Raw genomic sequence first — 22,944 nt, 5'->3', positions numbered from 1 at the left:
TTCTCATTGGGTGCATAGATGTTAATAGTTGTTAAGTCTTCTTGATTGCCTCATCCGCTGAGCATTAAGTAGTGTCCATCCCTATCCTTTTTAATTTTATTGATTTTAAAGTCTATTGTGTCAGATATAAGAATAAGCTATTCCTACCTTTTTCTGTAGGCCATTGGCTTGTATGATAGTTTTCCATCCTTTCACTTTGAGTCTGTGTTTGTCTTGTTGAGTTAGGTGGGTTTCCTGTAGACAGCATATTGTTGGGTTGTATTTTCTGATCCATCTTCCTACTCTGTGCCTTTCAATAGGTGAATTCAGGCCATTGACAGTTATTGATAAGATAGATTGAAGATATTTTAATGCAATTCTTGTAGATTTTTAGAGTGTTCTCATATATGGCATATTTATTGTCATCTGACTATTTATAGGAGATCTTTCAAAACTCCTTTGAGGGCATGCTTGTTGATAGTTAATTCTTCCAACTGTTGCTTGCCTTGAGAAGGTTTTGATGCCTCCATCTAGTCTGAATGACAGTCTAGCAGAATACAGTAGTCTTGGTTGAAAGCCTTTCTCATTGAGCACTCGATAGATTTATTGCTATTCTCCTCTGGCCTGTATTGTTTGTGTGGAGAAGTCTGCTGCAATCTTATAGGTTTTCCTCTGTAGGTGACTCTTTGTTTTTCTCTTGCAGCCTTGTTGTTAAAAATTCGGTAGCTCCAGCTGGCCGGGCTAGCTTCATGGGCGGGTAACAGAGATGACCAGAAACATACGGCTGGGCAGGGAAACTGTATTTCTTTATTCAAGAACAACGATTCATAAACTAAGACAAACTAATCACCAAACAGAACTCTGCTGTCTCTTTGCGGTGGCGCAAGCACTCTCTCCTACTCTGGAACTCTGGAACCCTTGTGGGGTTCCTAGGGGCGGGGCCAAGCGGGCTCGCGAAACTAACTGGACTGATCCAATTTTCTTGGCGGGGGAGGGCTAGAACAAACCAATGTAAAGCATACAACACAGCCTTCAGGATCCTTTCTTTATCCTCATTCCTTTCCATCCTATATATGATGTGTCTTGGTGTCTTTAAGTCTGGGTTAATTCTGTTTGGGACCGTCTGGGCTTTATGGACCTTTATGTCTTTTATATTGTCTAGAATAGAGAAGTTCTTCCCCTCCCTCTCTTTCTTCCTCTGGTAATCCAATAATGAGTTTATTATTTCTTTTGCATCCCATAAGTCTCTGTTGTTGTTTTCAGCATCTCTTAATGTCTTTTTGAAATCTCTTACTTCTTTTTTAGTTGTCTCTAATTCATCCTTGATCATGCTAATTTTGTCTTTGGCCTCATTTATTCTATTATCACTCCCACTACTGATTTCTGTAGTTCATCTATTTTCTTACCTTGTTTTGATACTGTTTTAGCTTGTTCATCTAGTTGTGTTCTTAGCTCAGCTCTTTCATCTTTCAGCTCTTCAATAACCTTGAGATAATTAGTGTTTTCTTCCAGATTCTCCTTTGTTGTTTCTGCATTTCCTATGATAATTCTTTCAAACTCTTTATTCACTCCTGTGATTATTTCCTTAACTAGTGTTTGGATATTGACCTCATTAATTTGTGCTTCAACCTTTGGGAGGCTTTAAGCTGGACTCTTGTCCTGGTTCATTTGTCCAATATTTCTTCTTGTTGGTTTAACCATTTTATATAGTATGTTATGAGGCCCCTCAGTACTATTCAAATTACTGATGACTGTTGCCTGGATTGACTTGTGTCTAAGTAAGGTACTTACAGGTTCACAGTTGTGAAGATTAACAGTTGTTTCAATATCATTTTAATCCCTGAGTTTGAGTACAGTGGCTTTTAAAGCCTCTTTTGTTCTTTTTCTTCCCTGTAGGGTATGGGAGCCTGAAGGCTTTTAAACTATAAGTGGGCTTCTTAACTTAATCCCTCACTCCTGACCAAGAGATAAAGCAAGATGGGGGAGAGATATCACAGTGGTTATGCAAAGATACTCTCATATTCTCACACCCCAAGGATCCAAAGCTCCAGGCTCAATGCAGCTTCTCTGACAAGATGGGAAGCACTCCTGGGCCCTGTGAATTTCTAAACAAGTCTTGTTTATAGTCTGTAGATTCTGAGGTAACTATTCACTATGTTTTCATCAGGAGAACAACATGGAAAGGCTCCCACCACACAGCCCCACTGCTAGGACACTAAGGTGTAGATCTCCTGAGTTTCCTGGTCACTTCTCTGTCCCCTGATGTCAGCACAGGACTTCCCCCTGCTGCTCCAGCCTCTGAGGGCAGTAGCAATGGACACTTAGAGTTGCATTTGGTGAGTCTTAAGGGAGTCCTCTCCTCCTTTCAGCAGTCTTTTTGTTGGTAAAACAGACTGGAGGTCGTGCCTCAACTGATAAACTGCTGGACTGTTACCATGCACTTAATCTCTCCCTAGGCTCCTCTTTGTCCATGAGCCACACATATTTGCACTCACTGGTGATTTGGTGGGTTCCTGAAGTCATTCTAGTCCTGCCTTGTTGTGGTCCCCCAAAATATCTCTTAGTTTCTGTGAAAACTTGGTGGTTAACAGAGTCAAGGGTGAGATACAGTGAATTTGGTAGTATATGTGGTGAGTTTTGTACATACATGCATGCACACACATGTGGAACTATATGCCTAAAATCTTATAATTACAAACCATGTTAAATCCAAATAAAGAAAACATTGTGATCAATAAGTAAAGTTAAAAAATAACATGATCTAACTAAATGTGGTCTGCAGGAAATTCAGCTTAGGGTTAGGGAGACAGCTTATAGAGTACATGCCTTGCTATTCTTGAAGCCCAGATTCTAGTTCTGGCACCAAAACAATCTCCAGTATTGTATGTATTTCTGTGTGGAAAAAAATGCTCCAGAATGAGAGCTGGGTAGACATCACAGTGTTGGTGCACAGGGCCTGCATGTGAGAGGGACCATGTTTGATAGGATCCAAATAGTAGTACTGGATTACAGAACATTCTTATATATAATAATCCATAAGAATTATTACATAACATGGGTACTTTGTTAAATTAGCCATATACTAATTTTTTAAGGTGTACTACATGGTCTTTGGGCTTTCCCTGTGATAGAACTCTGCATAGATTCCATACTTCTTAGCCTTTCAGCAGGGCCCAACTATTCTTTCATATGGAATTGCTTCCTTATTCCATACCTGGGTGGCTAACCTGCCTTCGCAACTCTGTGTGATGAACTCTCTGATCAGTGGCTTTATGGAATCACTGGTTTTGTACTGCATGGGGGCTATGTTTGAAATCTACCACTAATCACTTCTAATATTTGTGCTGGGTTTGCTTTCTCAACTCCTTTCCATTATTGGCAATCTAGCTCTTTCCTGCACCTGGAATAGAGGCATTGTCTTATAATGGTTGGTCATTGCAACTGGACTTAAAATAATTTCAGAGAAAGGCTATCATATGCTTCCATTTCTTCCATTTTAAAGGCAAAAATTTTCCAATGTGAATGTTTAGACAAACATTCATTTATTCAGCTGTTGTTCAATGAATGAACACCACCTTGGTAGGAATTCAACACTTGGCTAAAACAGTGAAGGGTGGTGAAGAAAACCAAAACACAAATGATCAGAGGAAAGGTATAGACTCTAAAATGTTATTGGAGTATACTTAAACCTCTTAACAGGTCTTCCCTTGGCAAGTTTCCGTGCTCTACCCAGAGAGTTTTGTAAAACCAAACCCATTTGTCTTTTAAAAATTATTTTATTATTGATTGGGTAGAGATAGATTAAAATGGAAGGAGGAGGCAGAGGAAGGAGGGATACAGAGAGAGCGATCCAGAAGGTGGTATAGTAGATAAGACATGCATTCAATCAATGTGCCACCACCTGGCCCCCAAGCCATTTGTCTTCACAGAAGTGTAAACTCTTGTGCACAACACTCAAGGTTTTTCATTTTTGGGGTCCAATTTTCATTTAAGCTACAATTCTCTCTCTCTCTCTCTCTCTCTCTGTCTGTCTCTCTGTCTCTTTCTTTCCTAGACCTATATTTTGATATTGACTTCTCAGTGGTGCCTTCCATTCCTTCTGCCTAGAATGTTATTCTGTCTTCTTTATCTGGAAAACTCCCAAGCAACCTCCAAGCTTCTGTTCAAAGTCTTGATAAAACAATTCTTCTATGCACCTCATGTATTCTGGATTTGAGCACATAGCCTTTTCCTTTATTAGATGATAAGACTTTTGAGGGCACTAGGTTTATCTTGTTTGCCTTTGTATCTATGAATCAAGGTATTAATAGGATCTGGTAAGTAGTAGGGGCCTAATGAATATTTGTTAAATGAAGGAATAAATGAGACAGAACAGCACAAAGGGGATTCCTATAATTTGGAAAAGGGTATTTGTGTGTTTATTTTAAAACTATAGGGTTTGAAGCTGGAGCTAGAAAGGCCATACAGAGGTGGGTAGAGGACCTTTGGAGGATGAGGGCTCTTATCCTTGGCAAAAGAAAAACAAAAGCAAAAAAACCAGAGTGAAGACAGGGAGAAAGGCTTGTCTAACAACTGACAGCTAGGTTTCTAATTAGATTTCTCAATTACATTCTCAATTCCTAGAAATCAGGCTACTTTGTACCTTTGTTTGTTTTCTTCATATTTTACAATTTTAATAATGATTCAATGCTGCTTTACAAGATTACAGGGGTACAGTTTCATACCACATGAACCACCAAAATTCTGTGACTACCCTAACCAATGATAACCACCATAATTCTCACAAAGTCTTACAGACTGTTGGTTTACTTCTCGGATTTTTTTTTGCAAGTTCATATGTTTTATAGTTCTCTAGATTTCACCTATAAGTGAAATCATTGGCATTTGCCTTTCACTTCCTTACCTCATCTCTAGTTCTGTATGTTTAACATACATTTCCACAACCATCACTCCTATTTTCCTGTGATTCTTACTATGCTCTGAAATGTTATTTGTGCATCTTTCCATTTCCTCAGCTCTGATTAACACCCTCTCTCTCAGGCTGCCTGTGTGAGAAATAAGGATTTTGTATCTTTATGTTCCACGACACCTAGCATAGTGTCTTATACACAAAGGTGCTCAGCAAATATGCTTTCATCTACCACTTGTTGATATGTTTATGAGAACCACAAGGATATTTGTGTGCAACTCTGCTGTTATGGCTCAAAAGTCATATGTGCCTTCACGTGGTGTAGTCTACTTTTGGCAATTTTGATCAAGATGTTATCTCATTGTACTTGGAAGACTGTCATTTCAATTTTCACCTTTGTTCCTTCTTAGATGACTCAGGTCTCTTATACCAGAAGGATATGACAGAAGAGATTAAACTGGTTTAGACAAATTTATGAATAACAATGTCATAAATATTTGGATATAATAAATTGTTAGGAGCACGGAAAGGGGAAAGCAAAAACCTGAGTTTCAAAAATACCTATTATGTACCAAAAACTGTGTGTTAGGCACCAGGCATATAATATATCTCATTTAATCTGGTAGACTATATCAGTACATCAAGAGGACATGTCTCTCTACAAGACCAAGTCTACCTCCATTTAGACACACAGCTTCTCCAAGTATCAGAGGCAGTATTTACCTTTGGGAAAAAAAAAATTATTGATTTATTTTTTTGGTAGAACTGGCACCTCACACACACATACAATTTCACTTCTCTGGGCCACTTTTTCATTCACATAGAGACCAGAAAGAGAAGGAGGAGACACCATAGTACCAAAGCTTCCTCTACCACATAGCACCTCTCATATGGTGTCAGGGCTCACACCTGGGCTGTGTATATGGCAAAGCAAACACTTTATCCAGTGAGCTAATTCTCAGACCCTTATTAACCTTTCAAGGCAGACAAATCTTCAATTTGTATTGCTTCCGAGGAACAGAGAACTTACTCTCAATTGAGACTTTTACAATTCAAATTCCTTTCTTGACACAACTTGATCAGTTTTGAAAGTCTCAGGGTTGTATTTTACAATGGCATCTGAGATAGTCCCAGAGCAATAATAGCAATTATATTTGTGAGCAAAGGTAATTTGCTAACCTTTATATTTCATAAAGCTCCCCAAATAGTGAATAAAGGTAAGTAAGGAAAGAGACTTCTAGTACACCTCACATGGCAAACTGTCTTAACTTGCAGCATGCTTTTTATCTGTATTCTAGTCATGATGAATGTTTCTTCTAAAATACTTATTTTACCACATCTATAGCTAGAAGAAAATGGAAAGAAATTGGTCTGAGCTATTTCTAATAAAAAATAATAGTCTACGGCCATACCACCCTGAACACGCCCGATCTCGGAAAAAATAATAGTAATGTTAAAGACCATAGTGCTTCCACGTGTATGACTTCTGTATTTGGGAGACTCAAAGGGCCATCTCTACTCCTTGGGAGATGGGTTGAGAAAGTGAGTCTGTACATGTTGTTCATTAATCTAAGTCACACAAACTAACGCCTATAGCTACACATCCTGATCTGTGACAACATGCTTCCTGAGAGGTGTGGGAGTGAGAAAAGAGAAGGTTTACCTTTGGATAAGGGATAATCTGCAGATTCACATGCCCCAGACAGGCATCTCTCTCTCTTTCTCTCCTTCTCTCTCCCTCTCCCTCTCCCTCTCCCTCTCCCTCTCCCTCTCCCTCCCTCTCCCCCTCCCCCTCCCCCTATCCCTATCCCTCTCCCTCTCTCTTTCTCTTTAGATCACTGCTCAAACTGCTCAGTATTGGCTTATAGTCATGCTGGGATTGAACCTGGGACCACTGGTGCCTCAAGCCTAAAAATCTGTTGCATAAACCACAGTGCTATTTCCTCTGGCCTCCAGCGAGCTTTCTATTAACCTATTTGGGGAATATTCATATTAACCTGTTTTTACAATGTAAAAAGCCCATTTCATATGACTAAAGGGAACGGCAATAGTTCAAACAACATGTTTCATATTGGGGATGTGTTTCACTAATTGCTAGACAAATACCAGGCCAATTCTTGTGGTTATCATGTGTTATCTAAATTTTAAATTATTCAAAGAAAACTGACAGACCAGGACTGCCACCAAAAGAACATAGGTATGACATATCACCTACAGGACTTTTTAAAAGATAGATAAGAACGCAGATTATACATTTAGAAAATTGCTCCTTCTTTTTTGAGACCAGAGGAGAAAATATGCACATATTCCAAAAAATTCTTTGTGTGAACAGGTGACCCTTTCCCACAGTCTCTGTAATTAATTGAGAAATTAAAGTTGGTTGGCCTTTGAGATGTCTTGCTAAAAAAAAAAAAAAAGGCAGAAGATCTTGGCTATTTTGGAACAAGAGCTCACTATTCTTCCAAGACAGTGTGTTATTGTTATGTTATTGGAGTATCTTTCAACAAAATGGTATTGAGTAGTGAAGACGTGATTTTGATTAGGTGGAATGACTCAGCTCTTCCCCCTTAAAGAAGAGAGGACTTGTCAGAGCCTTACTTACCTCATGATCTGGGATCTCAGAGGATAGTGTTTTCCCTAGGATGACCCCGGTCAAGTATGTCCAGCATCGAGCCGTGTTGGCAAGGTTATAGCCTCCTGTCTCCATCAAGAATTGTGAAGTTAGGAAAGAATAGTCACAAAACAGCAGCAGAGGGGAGGGGGTGAGGAAGGAGAGAAAATGTTTTAATAAAAGAGCTAATAAGACAATTCCACCTGCAGAACTTCCCCGAAACAACTCCTTATGATATTTTTCAACCACTTAATAGGCACACTTTAGTGGACTAGTCAGATAATGCAGAGTATGGAACTGGGAAGTACAAGGCCTACAAAGATTAGAGTACATCATCTCTGAACAAATATCACCTGAGGATTCCAAGCTCTCGATTCCACTGCAAGTCATACTTAAGTTTGTGGCTTCCAGAATTTGGATCATCTGCGGGTCACCTATGCAATGTGAAGATTTCTGTAATGACTGTTCCACCAGTTCTACAAAATGACTGCTGGATGTGATATGAAGCTAGAAGCTACTAGCAGACATAGCCATAGAAACACCCAGAAAAGAGATAACAAGAATGCTGACAGAAACAAGCCTCTTCTTTTCAATATCAGCATCCATTTTCCTCTATCAAATACTAGGATGAGGCAGAAATTAAAGAGAATGAGATGAGGAAGGGACTGTTTGGTTCTCTGACCCATCTTGTCAGGTCCTGTTAGTCATCTAGAAACCATTGTTAGATTGGTTAATAGTCAGTATATTTTATGTTGAACAGATGTGTTCTGCCATGCAACAATCTGAACACTAGCCTATAGCTAAGAGGGTAAGGATGAAATGATATGATTTCTTAATCTTGCTTCAATATGAGAAAAATAGAATCTGATCTAGTTGGGACTGGGTGGTGGTGCACCTGCTTGAGCACATTTGTTACAGTGCTCAAGGACCTGGGTTCAAACCCTTGGTCCCCACCTGCAGGAGGAAAGCTTTGTGAGTGGTGAAGCAGTGTTGCAGGTGTCTCTCTTTCTCTCTCCCTCTTTATCTCCCCTACCATGTCAATTTCTGGCTGTGTCTATCCAATAAATAAAGATAATTAAAAAATAAAAAAAGAGGGAGTCGGGCTGTAGCGCAGCGGGTTAAGCGCAGGTGGCGCAAAGCACAAGGACTGGCATAAGGATCCCGGTTCGAACCCCGGCTTCCCACCTGCAGGGGAGTCGCTTCACAGGCGGTGAAGCAAGTCTGCAGGTGTCTATCTTTCTCTCCTCCTGTCTTCCCCTCCTCTCTCCATTTCTCTCTGTGCTATCCAACAACGACAACAACAATAATAACTACAACAATAAAAAAAAAACAAGGGCAACAAAAGGGAATAAATAAATAAAATAAATGTAAAAAATAAAAAAAGAATCTGATCTAGTTTAGGTAGGCTGAACACATAATTGTCTTAAATGGTATGCTTTATGAGTAAAATGGGATATTAATAATTAACCTGCAATAGCACAGGCATTTTCATGAATAAAATATTGCATAAACAGATAAATTCAAAAGCCAACACTCTGTACTGAGATAGGAAAGTGGTACTGATAACACTAAGTAAAGGCCTTAAACAAAAACTGAACTCACATAGATGTATATTATGGCAAGGCCTTTTTCTTCTTCTTCTTTTTCTTCTTCCTTCTACTTGTACCTGTATCATAATCACTGCCCTTACTTAGTGCCACAGAGAAAGTAATGTGTCACACAGTGCTTATGAATTTCATCTTTTCCCTGATGTTAATGCATTTCTTGACACTTTTTTTTTTTACAAGAGGCTGTCTCCTAAAAGCATATTTAATTTTGATTCCACTGCTGTTTGAGGTTGCCAGTGTCTCAGGCTTCTGTGTTTGCTTTGAATTTGCATTCATTGTTCATAAGGCCTTCCCATGCTATCCTCCAATTTGGTTTTTATAACAAGTTGACAAAACAACAAACTATTAGCTGTTCCAGAAAACACACATTTTAAAGTTCAATCTGTTGGAGCATGTTATTCTTGCACATCAATCCATTATTTTGGATAATAAAGATTGTGCTAGGTAGAAGATTCTAGGTAAAGCATCTTCAAAGGTAGTTGAGTTTGTGAAAGCCGTCTTCCACAAAACTGTAAATGCTTCTATTGAATACACCCAACTTTACATTGATTAAGTAGTACAAAACATCAGTATACACTGAAGGCAAAAGTGCCCAAGAGACTCTTTAGATATCACATTTTGCTTCATTGTAACACATTCATGTGTGTGTGCATGTGCACAAGTGTGTGTGTGTGTGTGTGTGTGTGTGTGTATGTATGTGTGTGTATAAAAGAGAAAGACAGACAGAAATGGTTCTTGAAATCTGCTTCATTATTTAATTAATGCAAATATTTACTAAGAATCAAAAATTACACCAAACAAAAAAAAAAAAAAAAAAAGAGAGGATGAAGTCCCCCAGTGTTAGGATCCTCTTTTCTTATTGAGATGTGATCTCAACTTTAAAGAACCTTTGCTTCCAGAATTGCAACCAACTTCAGAGTACTGAAAAGACTTCATGTCATGCTGAAAGTATGACTGAATACTTTCTTATGCTGAACTGTGAAGGTGGCAGATCTCACAGACTCAAATTTTGAACCACAGGTAGGTTGGCTTTCTTTAACCTATGAAAGCCAAGTTTTCCTCAGTGTCAATGGATAAAACATGGAGGAAAGTAAATAAAAATAATAAAATAATAATAATAATAATTCCCCATGTTGAGCTTCCTTTGTACTCACCTCCTCCCAAAATGAGCGTTGCCAATTGCCACTGAAGGATGTACTTAAGACACTTGCCAATTCCCACTGGAGTCATGTTAAAGGCGCACATAGGATCCCCAGCTATTGTATCAGCTCCCATCTGTAAGACCACTGCTTTTGGATTAAAGGCTATGTATACCTCCTTTAGTATGCTGTAGAAAAGAAAAAAGGATGCAAAACATTAGGAAAAGATAGGTCAATTTGGCCCAAGAGTGATTGGGAGTAGCAGGTAGTAGTGACACTAGTTCGCAGTTTGGTCGAGCGGGCAAAGGTTGGGGGGGAAAAAAAAAAGACCCAGCCTAAAAGACTCATCAAACTTTCTATCAACAAAGGGTGAATCAGACTATTTGCAAAAATACATCAATAAATTTGATTTAAGGGGCCAGGAGGAAGCGCAGAGGGTTAAGTGCACATGGCGCGAAGCGCAAGGTCAGGAGTAAAGATCCTGGCTCCCCACCTGCGGGGGGGGGGGGTGGGGGGTGGGGTAGGGATCGCTTCACAAGCTATGAAAAGGTCTGAAGGTGTTTATCTTTCTCTCCCCCTCTCTTGTCTTCCCCTCCTATCTCTATTTCTCTCTGTTCTATCCAACAACAGTGACATCAATGACAAGAATAATAACCACAACAATGATAAAACAAGGGCAACAAAAAAGGGGGGATGGCCTCCAGGAGCAGTGGATTCGTAGTATAGGCACCGAGCCCTAGCAATAACCCTGGAGGCAAAATAAACAAGGAAATAAATATAAGAAAATTTGACTTACAGGAGTCGGGCCGTAGCACAGCGGGTTAAGCGCAGGTGGCGTAAAGCGTAAGGACCAGCATAAGAAACCCGGTTCGAGCCCCCAGCTCCTCACCTGCAGGAGAGTGGCTTCACAGGTGGTGAAGCAGGTCTCAAAGTGTCTATCTTTCTCTCCCCCTCTCCTCTCTGCCTTCCCCTCCTCTCTCCATTTCTTTCTGTCTTATCTAACAACAACGACATCAATAACAACAACAATAATAACTACAACAATAAAACAAGGGCAACAAAAGGGAATAAATAAATAAATCTTAAAAAATTTTGACTTACAAAATATGTCCCTCCTCCATCTTTACCAAGGACTGAATTTGCCTCTCTGTTTGAGACTGTTTAAACATTGATATTAATTTAACTTCAGTAACTATAGGACATAGTGTACACATTTACTTCTCGGTTATAAAATACAGTTGTACTCAATTCATATGTTAACAGGGTATTAAAGAGAAGTGACAACTGATCCTAAATCATAAATTTGAAAACACCCTAAATAATAAACTGTAGTAATAATGGGCATAAATTTGGTAGCATCTTTCAATACTATCAACTAAACCCCAAAGCTTGTTATTCAACATATAGGTGGTAAATCTTTTAGATGAAAAGGAAGTTGTCAATGTGACAGAGAACCTTCATTATACTTTTAGTATTACCATTAACTGAAATGTGACAATGTCCAGAATGCATTCCTAGGAATTGTAAAGTCCCTGTGCTCAAGGGGCTTACAATCTACTTCCCAAACAAAACATGTACTAGTCCTTAAGGGTCTGAATAATTCTTAGTAAGACATACAAACAAGTTTAAATTCACATACCTCAGTGTTGAGAAAATGCAGACTCAAGAAGTGATTAAAAATGTTGGGGTTAATGATCCCCTTCATAATCAACATGTCAAAGTATACTAGTACAGCAAAAACAGAAAAATTCCAGACCTTTCTGAAACTACAAAGAGAATTTAGGAAAATCAAATGCTGTTCTTCTCAATTCATATGTAACCAGGGTACTGAAACTGCTGAAAAATGCTCAACTTCAGAGGCAGTCTTTGATTTAAAAGATAGGTTTGTTTTGATTTCTCATTTACACAGATAATTTTGAGTGATTGTGGAGATTAGAAGGATATTGTAAAACTTATGACATACGAGCCTTCATACAGGAATGCCCAGGCTTACTCTCTCTTTCATGTGCTTATCTCCGGGGTGCAGAGGGAAGATAAGCGTCCTGAATAGTTAGCTAACATTTACTGAGCATCTACACATACAGAATGCTATTAATTGCTGTCGAGAGACACAGAGAAATACATGATCTCTGTTCTAAAAAGGTTTACAGTTTAATGGAGAGGGGAGCAAGAAAGACCTCTCCCTATTTATTATTTTAAAAATATTTATTTATTTATTTACCAGAGCACTGCTCAGCTCTGGGTTATGTTGGTGCAGGGAATTGAATCTGGGACTTTGGAGCCCTAAATATGAGAGTATCTTTGCATAACCATTACGCTACCTCCCCTATCCTCTCCTTATTTATTCTCTACCTTGCTTGGGTCCTTATATTGGGGCAGCTTGGAACGTTCTTACTCATGACCACAGAATGTGAGCTCAGATCTACAGGGATGCAGAGGTCACTTACTTGGCACATATTAACTGGGTGCTCTCTACCAGTCCAGCATGGAACTGTAATATACTGCAGGAACAAAGATTATGGCATAGCTCTTATCTTAGTTCAGAACACAGTAGAAGATTCAGACTGTATCAATAGGTAATTAAAATGCAAATGATAAATGAAGGATCAAGGATGGCACAGAAGAGAGAATAATCAACTTATTCAGGGGATGGTAGGAAATATTCATCCAAGGTAACTTTGCTTTTGGTCCTCATAGATTCTTAAGATTTTATCTTAAAGAGAGAAAGGTATTTCTTTGTCCTGGAGGTTTTGTATTCGGTCTGATTTTCTTCTATTTCAGGTGTGATGACATGTGAGGAACAATGGATTGTGAAATTTTGAGCATGTGGCACCTGATTTTCCATTCACCACTATTAAGAATACAAATGTGGAAGGACAATTGCCAATGACACATTTGAAACTAAATGTCTAAGTCAATAAAGATTTAACTTTGTTTTAGGTCTCAAAAGATGAGAACAATGAACTCTCAAAATGACTGAAATGAACAATAGTGATAACATCGAAACTTATAGCCATACAGTCACATATTAAACACCAAGAAGAAGCTCAAATGAACGAACTTACTGCACACCTCAAGGACTTAGAGGAAGAGGAACAAAGAAACCCTAAAGCATCCAGAAGGACAGAAATCACTAAAGTTAGAGCAGAAATAAACAACATCGAAAATAAAAGAACCATACAAAAGATCAATGAAGCCAAATTTTGGTTCTTTGAAAGATTAAACAAAATTGACAAGCCCCTAACCAGACTCAGCAAACAAAAAAGAGAGAAGACTCAAATTAATAGAATTGTAAACGATGCAGGAGATATCACAACTGACACCACAGAAATACAGAGAATCCTGCGAAACTTCTATAAAGAACTATACGCCACCAAGCTAGAGAATCTGGAAGAAATGGAGAAATTCCTAGAAGCATATGCCCTTCCAAAACTGATCCAAGAAGAACTACAAAATCTAAATGCACCAATCACAGACAAAGAAATTGAAACCGTTATTAAGAAGCTTCCTAACAACAAAAGTCCTGGACCAGATGGCTTCACAAACGAATTCTACAAAACTTTCAGGAAACAGTACCCATACTTCTTAAGCTTTTCCATAAGATTGAAGAAATAGGAATACTCCCTTCCACCTTCTATGAAGCCAACATCACCCTGATACCAAAAGCTGAGAGGGACAGAACAAAAAAGGAAAACTACAGACCAATATCTCTGATGAACATTGATGCCAAAATATTAAACAAGATCTTGGCCAACCGGATACAGCAACATATCAAAAAGACTGCTCATCACGACCAAGTGAGATTCATCCCAGGAATGCAAGGCTGGTTCAACATCCATAAGTCAATCAATGTCATTCACCACATCAATAAAAGCAAAGCCAAAAACCACATGATTAGCTCAATAGATGCAGAGAAAGCCTTTGACAAAATCCAACACCCGTTCATGCTCAAAACTCTACAAAAAATGGGAATAGATGGAAAATTCCTCAAGATAGTAGAATCTATATATAGCAAACCTACAGCCAACATCATACTCAATGGACAGAAGCTGAAAGCATTCCCCCCTCAGATCGGGGACTAGACAGGGCTGTCCACTGTCACCATTACTCTTCAACATAGTATTGGAAGTTCTTGCCATAGCAATCAGGCAAGAGAAAGAAATCAAAGGAATACAGATTGGAAGGGAAGAAGTCAAGCTCTCACTATTTGCAGATGATATGATAGTATACATAGAAAAACTTAAAGAATTCAGCAGAAAACTACTGGAAGTTATTTGGCAATATAGCAAGGTATCAGGCTACAAAATCAATGTACAAAAATCAGTGGCATTTCTTTATGCAAACACTAAATCTTCAGAAGAGGACATCCAGAAATCACTCCCATTTACTGTTTCAGCAAAATCAATCAAATACCTAGGAATAAAGTTGACCAAAGAAGTGAAAGACTTGTATGCTGAAAACTATGAGTCACTACTCAAGGAAATAGAAACTGTTACCAAGAAATGGAAAGATATCCCATGCTCATGGATTGGAAGAATAAATATCACCAAAATGAATAGTCTCCCCAGAGCCATATATAAATTTAATGCAATACCCATCAAAGTTCCACCAAGCTTCTTTAAGAGAAGAGAACAAACACTACAATCATTTATCTGGAACCTGAAAACACCTAGAATTGCCAAAACCATCTTAAGGAAAAGAAACAGAAATGGAGGCATCACACTCCCAGACCTTAAACTATATTATAAAGCCATCATCATCAAAACAGCATGGTACTGGAACAAAAATAGGCACACAGACCAGTGGAACAGAATTGAAAGCCCAGAAATAAATCTCCACACCTATGGACATCTAATCTTTGATAAGGGGGACTAAAGGATTAAATGGAAAAAGGAGGCTCTCTTCAATAAATGGTGCTGGGAAAACTGGGTTGTAACATGCAGAAGAATGAAATTGAACCACTTTATCTCACCAGAAACAAAAATCAACTCCAAATGGATCAAAGACCTAGATGTCAGACCAGAAACAATCAAATACTTAGAGGAAAACATTGGTAAAACACTTTCCCACATACACCTCAAGGACATCTTTGATGAATCAAACCCAATTGCAAGGAAGACTAAAGCAGAAACAAACCAATGGGACTAAATCAAATTGAAAAGCTTCTGCACATCCAAAGAAACTATTAAACAAACAAAGAGACCCCTCACAGAATGGGAGAAGATCTTTGCATGCCATACATCAGACAAGAAACTAATCATCAAAATATATAAAGAGCTCAGCAAACTTAGCACCAAAAAAGCAAATGACTCCATCCAAAAATGGGCAGAGGATATGAATGAAACATTCACTACAGAGGAGATCCAAAAGGCTAACAAACATATGAAAAACTGCTCTAGGTCACTGATTTTCAGAGAAATTCAAATTAAGACAACACTAAGATACCACCTCACTCCTGTAAGAATGCCATACATCAAAAAGGACAGCAGCAACAAATGCTGGAGAGGTTGTGGGGACAGAGGAACCCTTTTACATTGCTGGTGGGAATGTAAATTGGTACAGCCTCTGTGGAGAGCAGTCTGGAAAACTCTCAGAAGGCTAGACATGGACCTTCCATATGATCCAGTAATTCCTCTCCTGGGGTTATACCCCAAGGACTCCATAACACCCAACCAAAAAGAGGTGTGTACTCCTATGTTCATAGCAGCACAATTCATAATAGCTAAAACCTGGAAGCAACCCAGGTGCCCAACAACAGATGAGTGGCTGAGAAAGCTGAGGTATATATACACAATGGAATACTATGCAGCTATCAAGAACAATGAACCCAACTTCTCTGACCCATCTTGGACGGAGCTAGAAGGTATTATGTTAAGTGAGCTAAGTCAGAAAGATAAAGATGAGTATGGGATGATCCCACTCATCAACAGAAGTTGAGGAAGAAGATCTGAAAGGGAAACTAAAAGCAGGACCTGACCAAATTGTAAGTAGGGCACCAAAGTAATAACCCTGAGGTGAGGGGTAGACATGCAGCTTCCTGGGACAGTGGGGGGTGGGAGTGGGTGGGAGGGATGGGTCACAATCTTTTGGTGGTGGGAATGGTGTTTATGTACACTCCTAGTTAAATGTAGTCATATACATCACTAGTTAATTAATACAAGAGGGGGAAAATTAATTGTATGTCTCGAAGTTTTTCAAAACACAAACTGAATCTTTTCTCAATATATGCAGTGTAATTGATATGCAGACTCTCTCAAAAGCCTAGACCAAGTAGATCAGAAGCAACCAATAGCACAGCTATATACAAGATACTGGGTAGTGTACAGCAAACCCTAACAAAAGGACTTTTCAAAGTTAACCCAATTACCAATTAATGTGACGATAATATTAACTATCGATTGTCTTTTTGAACCCTAAGACACCAGGAACCTCACATCTCCACTATAGAGCCTCTACTTCCCCCAGTCCTGGAACCCTTGGATAGGGCCCACTTTCCCGTATGCCTCTCCCAATCCATATCAAATAATATTGCATCCGCCGATCACAACCTAACCAACACAATGATTGCCACCTCAGCATGCTTCACTTCAGACTGTGTCCAGAGACTACACGTGTGGAATGACAACCCTTCAGCTTCATTACTCGGGTGAGACCTTTCCTTTTATAGTATACTCTAATTCCATCTCAGGTGGTTCACTTTCTAACAAAATCCCAAAACCTAGATATATACCAGTTTCTGTGAGAGAAAGCATATGTTCACACGTATCCATAAACTACTGCAAAATATATACCTGAAAGCAGAAGTACACTAGAGTTTGCAGTGAGTATCCCCCTAACACTTCCTCTCCACTATTCCAAGCTTTGGGTCCATGATTGCTCAACAACTTGTTTGGCTTCGTATGTTAACTCTCTTTTCAGTCACCAGGTTCCAGATGTCATCAGGATGCTGGCCAGGCTTCCCTGGACCAAAGACCCCACCAATGTGTCCTGGAGCTCTGCTTCCCCAGAGAGTCACCCTACTAGGGAAAGAGAGAGGCAGACTGGGAGTATGGATCGACCAGTTCATGTTCAGCGGGGAAGCAATTACAGTAGCCAGACCTTCCACCTTCTGCAACCCACAATGACCCTGGATCCATACTCCCAGAGAGATATAGAATGGGAAGGCTATCAGGGGAGGGGATGGGATATGGAGATTGGGTTATGGGAATTGTGCGGAATTGTACCCCTCTTATTCTATGGTTTTGTTAATGTCTTTCTTAAATTAAAAAAAATGACTTAAAATTTTAAAAAAGAAATTAAAAATTGATATGGGAAAATACTGACATATAAAAAAGATGTACATATGGGCCCAGGTGGTGGTCCACCCAGTAGAGTATACAGGCTATCATGTGGAAGGATACAGGTTGAAGACTTGGGCCCCCACTTGCAGAGGGGAAATCTTTATGAGTGGTAGGACAGTGTTGCAGATGTCACTGTCTTTCTCTCTCTCTGTCCATCCCTATTTTTCTCTGTTTCTATCAGCAGAGAAAAAAAAAAAAAGAAACACTGGGAGCACAGGAGTCTTCATGTAGGCACCAAGCCTCAGAGATAACCTTAGTAGCAAAGAAAAGAAGGAAGAAATGAAGGAAGGAAGCAAAGAAGGAGTGAAAGAAGGAAGGAGAAAAGAACAAGAAAGAGAGGAAGGAAGAAAAAAGCATATGCATATATTATTTATGAGTATTTGACACTACGAGAAAGGAAAGGACAATCTAAGAAGGTTGACGTTTCCAAAAAAGTTTATTAATGATACTCAACTAGGTAAAACAGGCCCTAAAAATTTCTGATTGAGAGGACTTTGGATAAGCAGAAAAAAAAGATAATTATATACAAACAAGACCGGTTACTTCTAGTCTCCTTGGTCTAAAATTATAGGTGATTTAATATTTCAAAAAAGTTATTACTTGAAATGTATTAACAATTTAAGCCTAGTGTTAAAATTCAATCAGTTTCCTAATTTGAAACTTTAAGTGCTTAGATTGAAAGAATATATACTCAGAACTGAAGTCTATACATCAGAATGTTCGAGACATTCAATCTATTTCCCCTCTCATATTGATTAAATATTGATTTATAGGGCTATAAGTTAATAGGAGTGTATATTAAGACCATTTCCATCACCAAAGGTCTGTGTCCCTACCCCAACCCCCTACAGTGGACCTGAAACATCTACACCCTGCCAAGAGTTTTAACTTTGGGGCAATACTTCAAACTCAGTCAAATTCTGCTTTGCATTTTCCTTTCTGTTCTTTTTTCTCAAGTTCTGTTTATGAGTGGGATCATCCCATCTTTCTCTTTATGGTTTATCACTTTACATAATTCCTTCAAGCTCCATCCAAGATGGGCTGAATAAATCATGATAAGTATTGTATAGTACAGTAAAACCTAACCATGAGATTTTCAGAGTAAACCAAGTTCTCAAATAACTTGGTTATAACAATAATTATCTATTTCCTTTTTAAACCCTAAGACAGTAAGGAACCTTCCTCATGCTCCATAAAACCTGTCCTGGAGGGGAGTCGGGCGGTGGCGCAGTGGGTTAAGCGCAGGTGGCGCAAAGCGCAAGGACCTGCGTCAGGATTCTGGTTCGAGCCCCCGGCTCTCCACCTGCAGGGGAGTCACTTCACAGGCGGTGAAGCAGGTCTGCAGGTGTCTGTCTTTCTCTCCCCTTCTCTGTCTTCCCCACCTCTCCCCATTTCTCTCTGGCCTATCCAACAATGACGACATCAATAATAACTACAACACAAGAGCAACAAAAGGGAATAAATATTTAAAAAAGAAAAAAAAAAAAAACCTGTCCTGGAACCTCTTGGGCTCAGCTCACTTTCCTTCATGCTTTTCCTGATCCACACCATTTGATACTGCATCTGCTGATTTCAACCAAATCAATGCAACCAGTGCCACCTTGATATGTTTCATGTGGATAGTGTCCAGAGATGCCAGGCCTGGGATGTCAATCCTCCAGCTCCATTACTCTGGTGAGAACTTTCCTAGCTCATAGAACTCCTTAGTTCCATTTTGGGTGGCACACTTCCTAACAATGTTACAGAACCTAGATATAGACCAGGGCACATGAGATAGGGCACATATGCACATGTATCCATAAGTTGAAGGGAAATATATACCTTAAAGTAAAAGTGTACCATAGTCTACAGTAACTCAGTAAGTGCAGCAAGCAAGTAGAAAGACCTAAAAAGGATACCATAAAGTACTTAATCAAATAGTTTCTACTTAGACCTAGATACCCTCCTCACCTACTTCCTATTTCACTTCCTTCAATCACTCCAAGGCTAACCCAGTCAGATAAAGTAAGGACTACAAAAGCTGGACAAGGGCAAGAGACCGACACACTTTAACGATGGCTCTTTTGGTCACTAGTCACTACCAAACCACTCCATCATCAGGGGTCCCTGTCAGGAGATCCTTGGATTCCCACATAGATATGATGGGCCCAGACCTCTAACAGATCCTTCTCTATCATCATCACTGGTCATCTCCATCAGGAACATCATAAACCCTCTTGTGGGCCTCTACAGGACATTGCCCTCAATGTAGAACAATAATGGTAGAGATTGCCCAACTCTCCAAAGAGAGGCTGGGTTAACATACTCTGCCACTAGAGGAAGACTGATCCTGAAAAGAGTGTAGCTTAGAATGTTCCTAGCCATGATCATGGAATACAGGCTCAGACTGATATGGATGCAGTGGTTACACAGGCTCCTGTGCTAATTATGAATAGATATGGGCTGTAAGTCAGAGCGATTGGATTTACAGTTTTTATATATTTTATATTTTTATTTACAGTATTTATATACTTTTCCCATATTTGGGAGCTTCTATCTGCCCTGATCCTGCTTCTTAGTTCTGTCCTCAACTCTCACTCCATTTTCTCCAGACAATACTCTTAGCCCACCTGCACATTAGCTGTCAGGATCAGGTAAAAATTAGTAAAGTCATGGACCCTTTGGAATATACCTAAAATAGACTTCCTAGCTTCTTCCAACATGAAGATCCCAAATTTCATCTGCTAATCTCTTACCTTTAGGTTTTTGATTATTAAATGATTTGTTCTGCTTTATATCTTAAAGCTTTTCAGTCACCAAGTTACAGACACTACTTTGACGCCAAACTGACTTCCCTGGGCAGACAACCTTACCAGTGTGTCCTGGAACTCCACTTCCCCAGAGTCCTACCCCATTAGGGAAAGAGAGAGACAGACTGGGAGTTGGATCAACCTGCTATCACCCATATCCAGAAGAGAAGCAATTACAGAAGCCAGACCTCCCACCTTCTGCACCCCATAAAGATCTTTGGTTCATACTTCTGGAAGGATAAAGAATAGGGAAACTACCAATGGAGGGGAGCGGATATGGAACTCTGGTGGCAGGAATTGTATGGGACTGTACCACTCTTATCCCACAGTCTTGTCAATCATTATTAAATCACTAATAAATAAAAAGGATAATTAATTAGCAGTTTTGAACAAAGCAGGGGTATTTTGTAAAACATATACATATCGAAACAACTGGAAGTGAGGACAGCTTACATAGGACTACATGGTAGACATTCTTAAATTCAACACTAGACGTTTTCATTTTATTTGATAATCAAATAGGAGACATTGGAGAAATTGAGATAGTTACCAGTGCAGCTGAAAAAAATAGTTAGGAATTTTGATATTCTTTTTTATTTTGTATTTATGTATTTATTATTTGATATTCTTTTCTCACCTCTTCCCACCACATTTTTTAAACCAATGCACCACTCAGATTTGGCTATTGGTGATGCTGGGAATTGAACCTGGGACTTCTCACTTGCAATTCTTCTGTTCAGTTGCTATGTTATCACCCTAGCCTGGAACTTTGTTATTGTTTTTTTTTAAAAGAAGATTGAATTAATTTATTATGTGAGAAAGAGAGTCTATATAGAGAAGAAGGACCACACACTGGTTAGCTCTGAAATAAGGTGTTGCAGGGACTGAATTTGTGATCTCGGAGGCCTTAGGCATGCAAGCTGGTGATCTAACAGGTGGAGCTTATCTTCTCATCCCCAGGAACTTTGATTTTTGTTATGGCATGTTAGGAAAAAAGAGAAAGCTTGGAGGCAGAGGGATTGGCGAAAGATACAGAGGCACTGGCAAAAGATACATTCTAGGCACAAGAGCAACAGGAAGCAAGATATGGTAAATAATGAAAAAAAAAGAGGGCTATGTGATAGATTATGTGAGAGTTGAGGCAGAATCAAAGAGAAAATATACTGTGCCTATTCCTCTAGAATTTACAGGAAGGTGGAAGAGAAAGTGAAATGTTTCCTTTCTAAGTGTTACTTCCATATCCAGTACCGTTCCTTCTTGTCTGTCTCCCCTGTGGAAGTCAATGTGATTTGCTTATTCTACTCAAGTATTACCAAAGTTCTTATTTATAGATCTACAATGTATTCTTTCACTTCCTCTGAAGATTTCAGCACCTGTTTCACATTTATTTTCCTGCTCATTCCCTCCTTTCCTGCTCATCAGTATCTGCATTTTATTATTCATTCATTCTCCCAAACCTTGATTCACATACTCATCCCTAAGCTAGACACAAGAGATACTGAATAAGTAAGACTCAGGAAGCACCTGGTTCAGTAGAAGACAGGAAATAATTATTATAAATTTTATAATATTTACTCATTCATTTGTTCATTTGTTCATTCAAGATATATGAACTGTGCTTATTATATGCCAGATGCTACATTGGGCAATGTGTTTATTGCACTGAGCAAAAGATAAGTCCTTTCCTCTGTGATGTCACATTTTTCTATGTCATTTAATACAATGTATTTTTATTGATGAAATGTTGGTTTACAAGACAGTTGCCACAGGGGTACAATTTCACATCTCCACAAAATATGCACTAGTGCCCTTAATCCATCAAAAGTGTCATCTCTCTCCACTTTAAGGCACTGCATCCTCAACCTACCCCCTTTTAAAAATAATTCTTTTACTTTTAATGAGAGAGATATGGGGCTACAGATACAGAAAGAAGGATCAGAGCACTGCTAAACTCTAGCTCATGGTGGTATGGGAGATTCAATCTGGGACTTTGGAACCTCAGACACAAGTCTTTTTGCAAACCATGGTGTTGTCTCCCCAGCACTCCCACTTCCTCTTTATATTTTAATTGTTTTATTGGAGAAATAATGATTTTCAAGGCACATGTTGTCACATGGCTACAGTGTCTCATTCTTCCATGATAGGTGTCTACATACCAATTCCACCACGAATTTAGGTATTAAAAGGTTGCATTAGGTCCCCAACATCTATTCAACCTCCCAAATACCCTCTCCCATTCTCACCCCCATCCTTGGGCTTGCTGCAACAGACCACATCTAGTACAAGTTTCACCCTCTGTTTTCCCCTTCTTGTTTCTTAAGTTCTGCCTATATGTGAGATCCTCTTTCTCCTTCTGACTAATATCATTACTTGACTCCTTCAAGTACCATCAAGGTGAGGCAAAGGAGGTGATTTCATCATTAATAGCTGAGTAGTATTCTGTTGGGCTGAGCTTCATTGATGGGAGACAGACGACCCGGGACTCATGGTTGAGCTGTAGGCAGTATCTCTTTATTCATGCAGGATGCAGCGCAATCTAAGCTGAGCTAAGCTAAACTAAAACTACAAAC

At 39.2% G+C, this 22,944-nt stretch overlaps 1 protein-coding gene across 9 annotated transcripts in view; it reads right to left on the bottom strand.

Moving 5' to 3' along the window:
• HDAC8 (histone deacetylase 8) overlaps window positions 1–22,944 on the bottom strand; it is a 340,920-nt gene that overhangs the window by 159,866 nt on the left and 158,110 nt on the right. For all 9 annotated transcript variants that reach the window (XR_009547468.1, XR_009547469.1, XM_060182729.1 and 6 more), the window contains 2 exons: window positions 10,261–10,433; window positions 7,491–7,585 (listed from right to left, as the gene is read on the bottom strand). Coding sequence is in view for 7 of the 9 variants with exons in the window: in XM_060182729.1 (XP_060038712.1) it covers window positions 7,491–7,585; window positions 10,261–10,433 (268 nt within the window). In the remaining 2 variants the exon portion in view is untranslated. The remainder of the gene's footprint in view (window positions 1–7,490; window positions 7,586–10,260; window positions 10,434–22,944) is intronic.

Source organism: Erinaceus europaeus, chromosome X, assembly GCF_950295315.1.
Source record: "Erinaceus europaeus chromosome X, mEriEur2.1, whole genome shotgun sequence".
NCBI lineage: Eukaryota > Metazoa > Chordata > Mammalia > Eulipotyphla > Erinaceidae > Erinaceus > Erinaceus europaeus.
The sequence above is the reverse complement of the archived record's forward strand: the minus strand, read 5'-3'. Positions and strand labels throughout refer to the sequence as shown.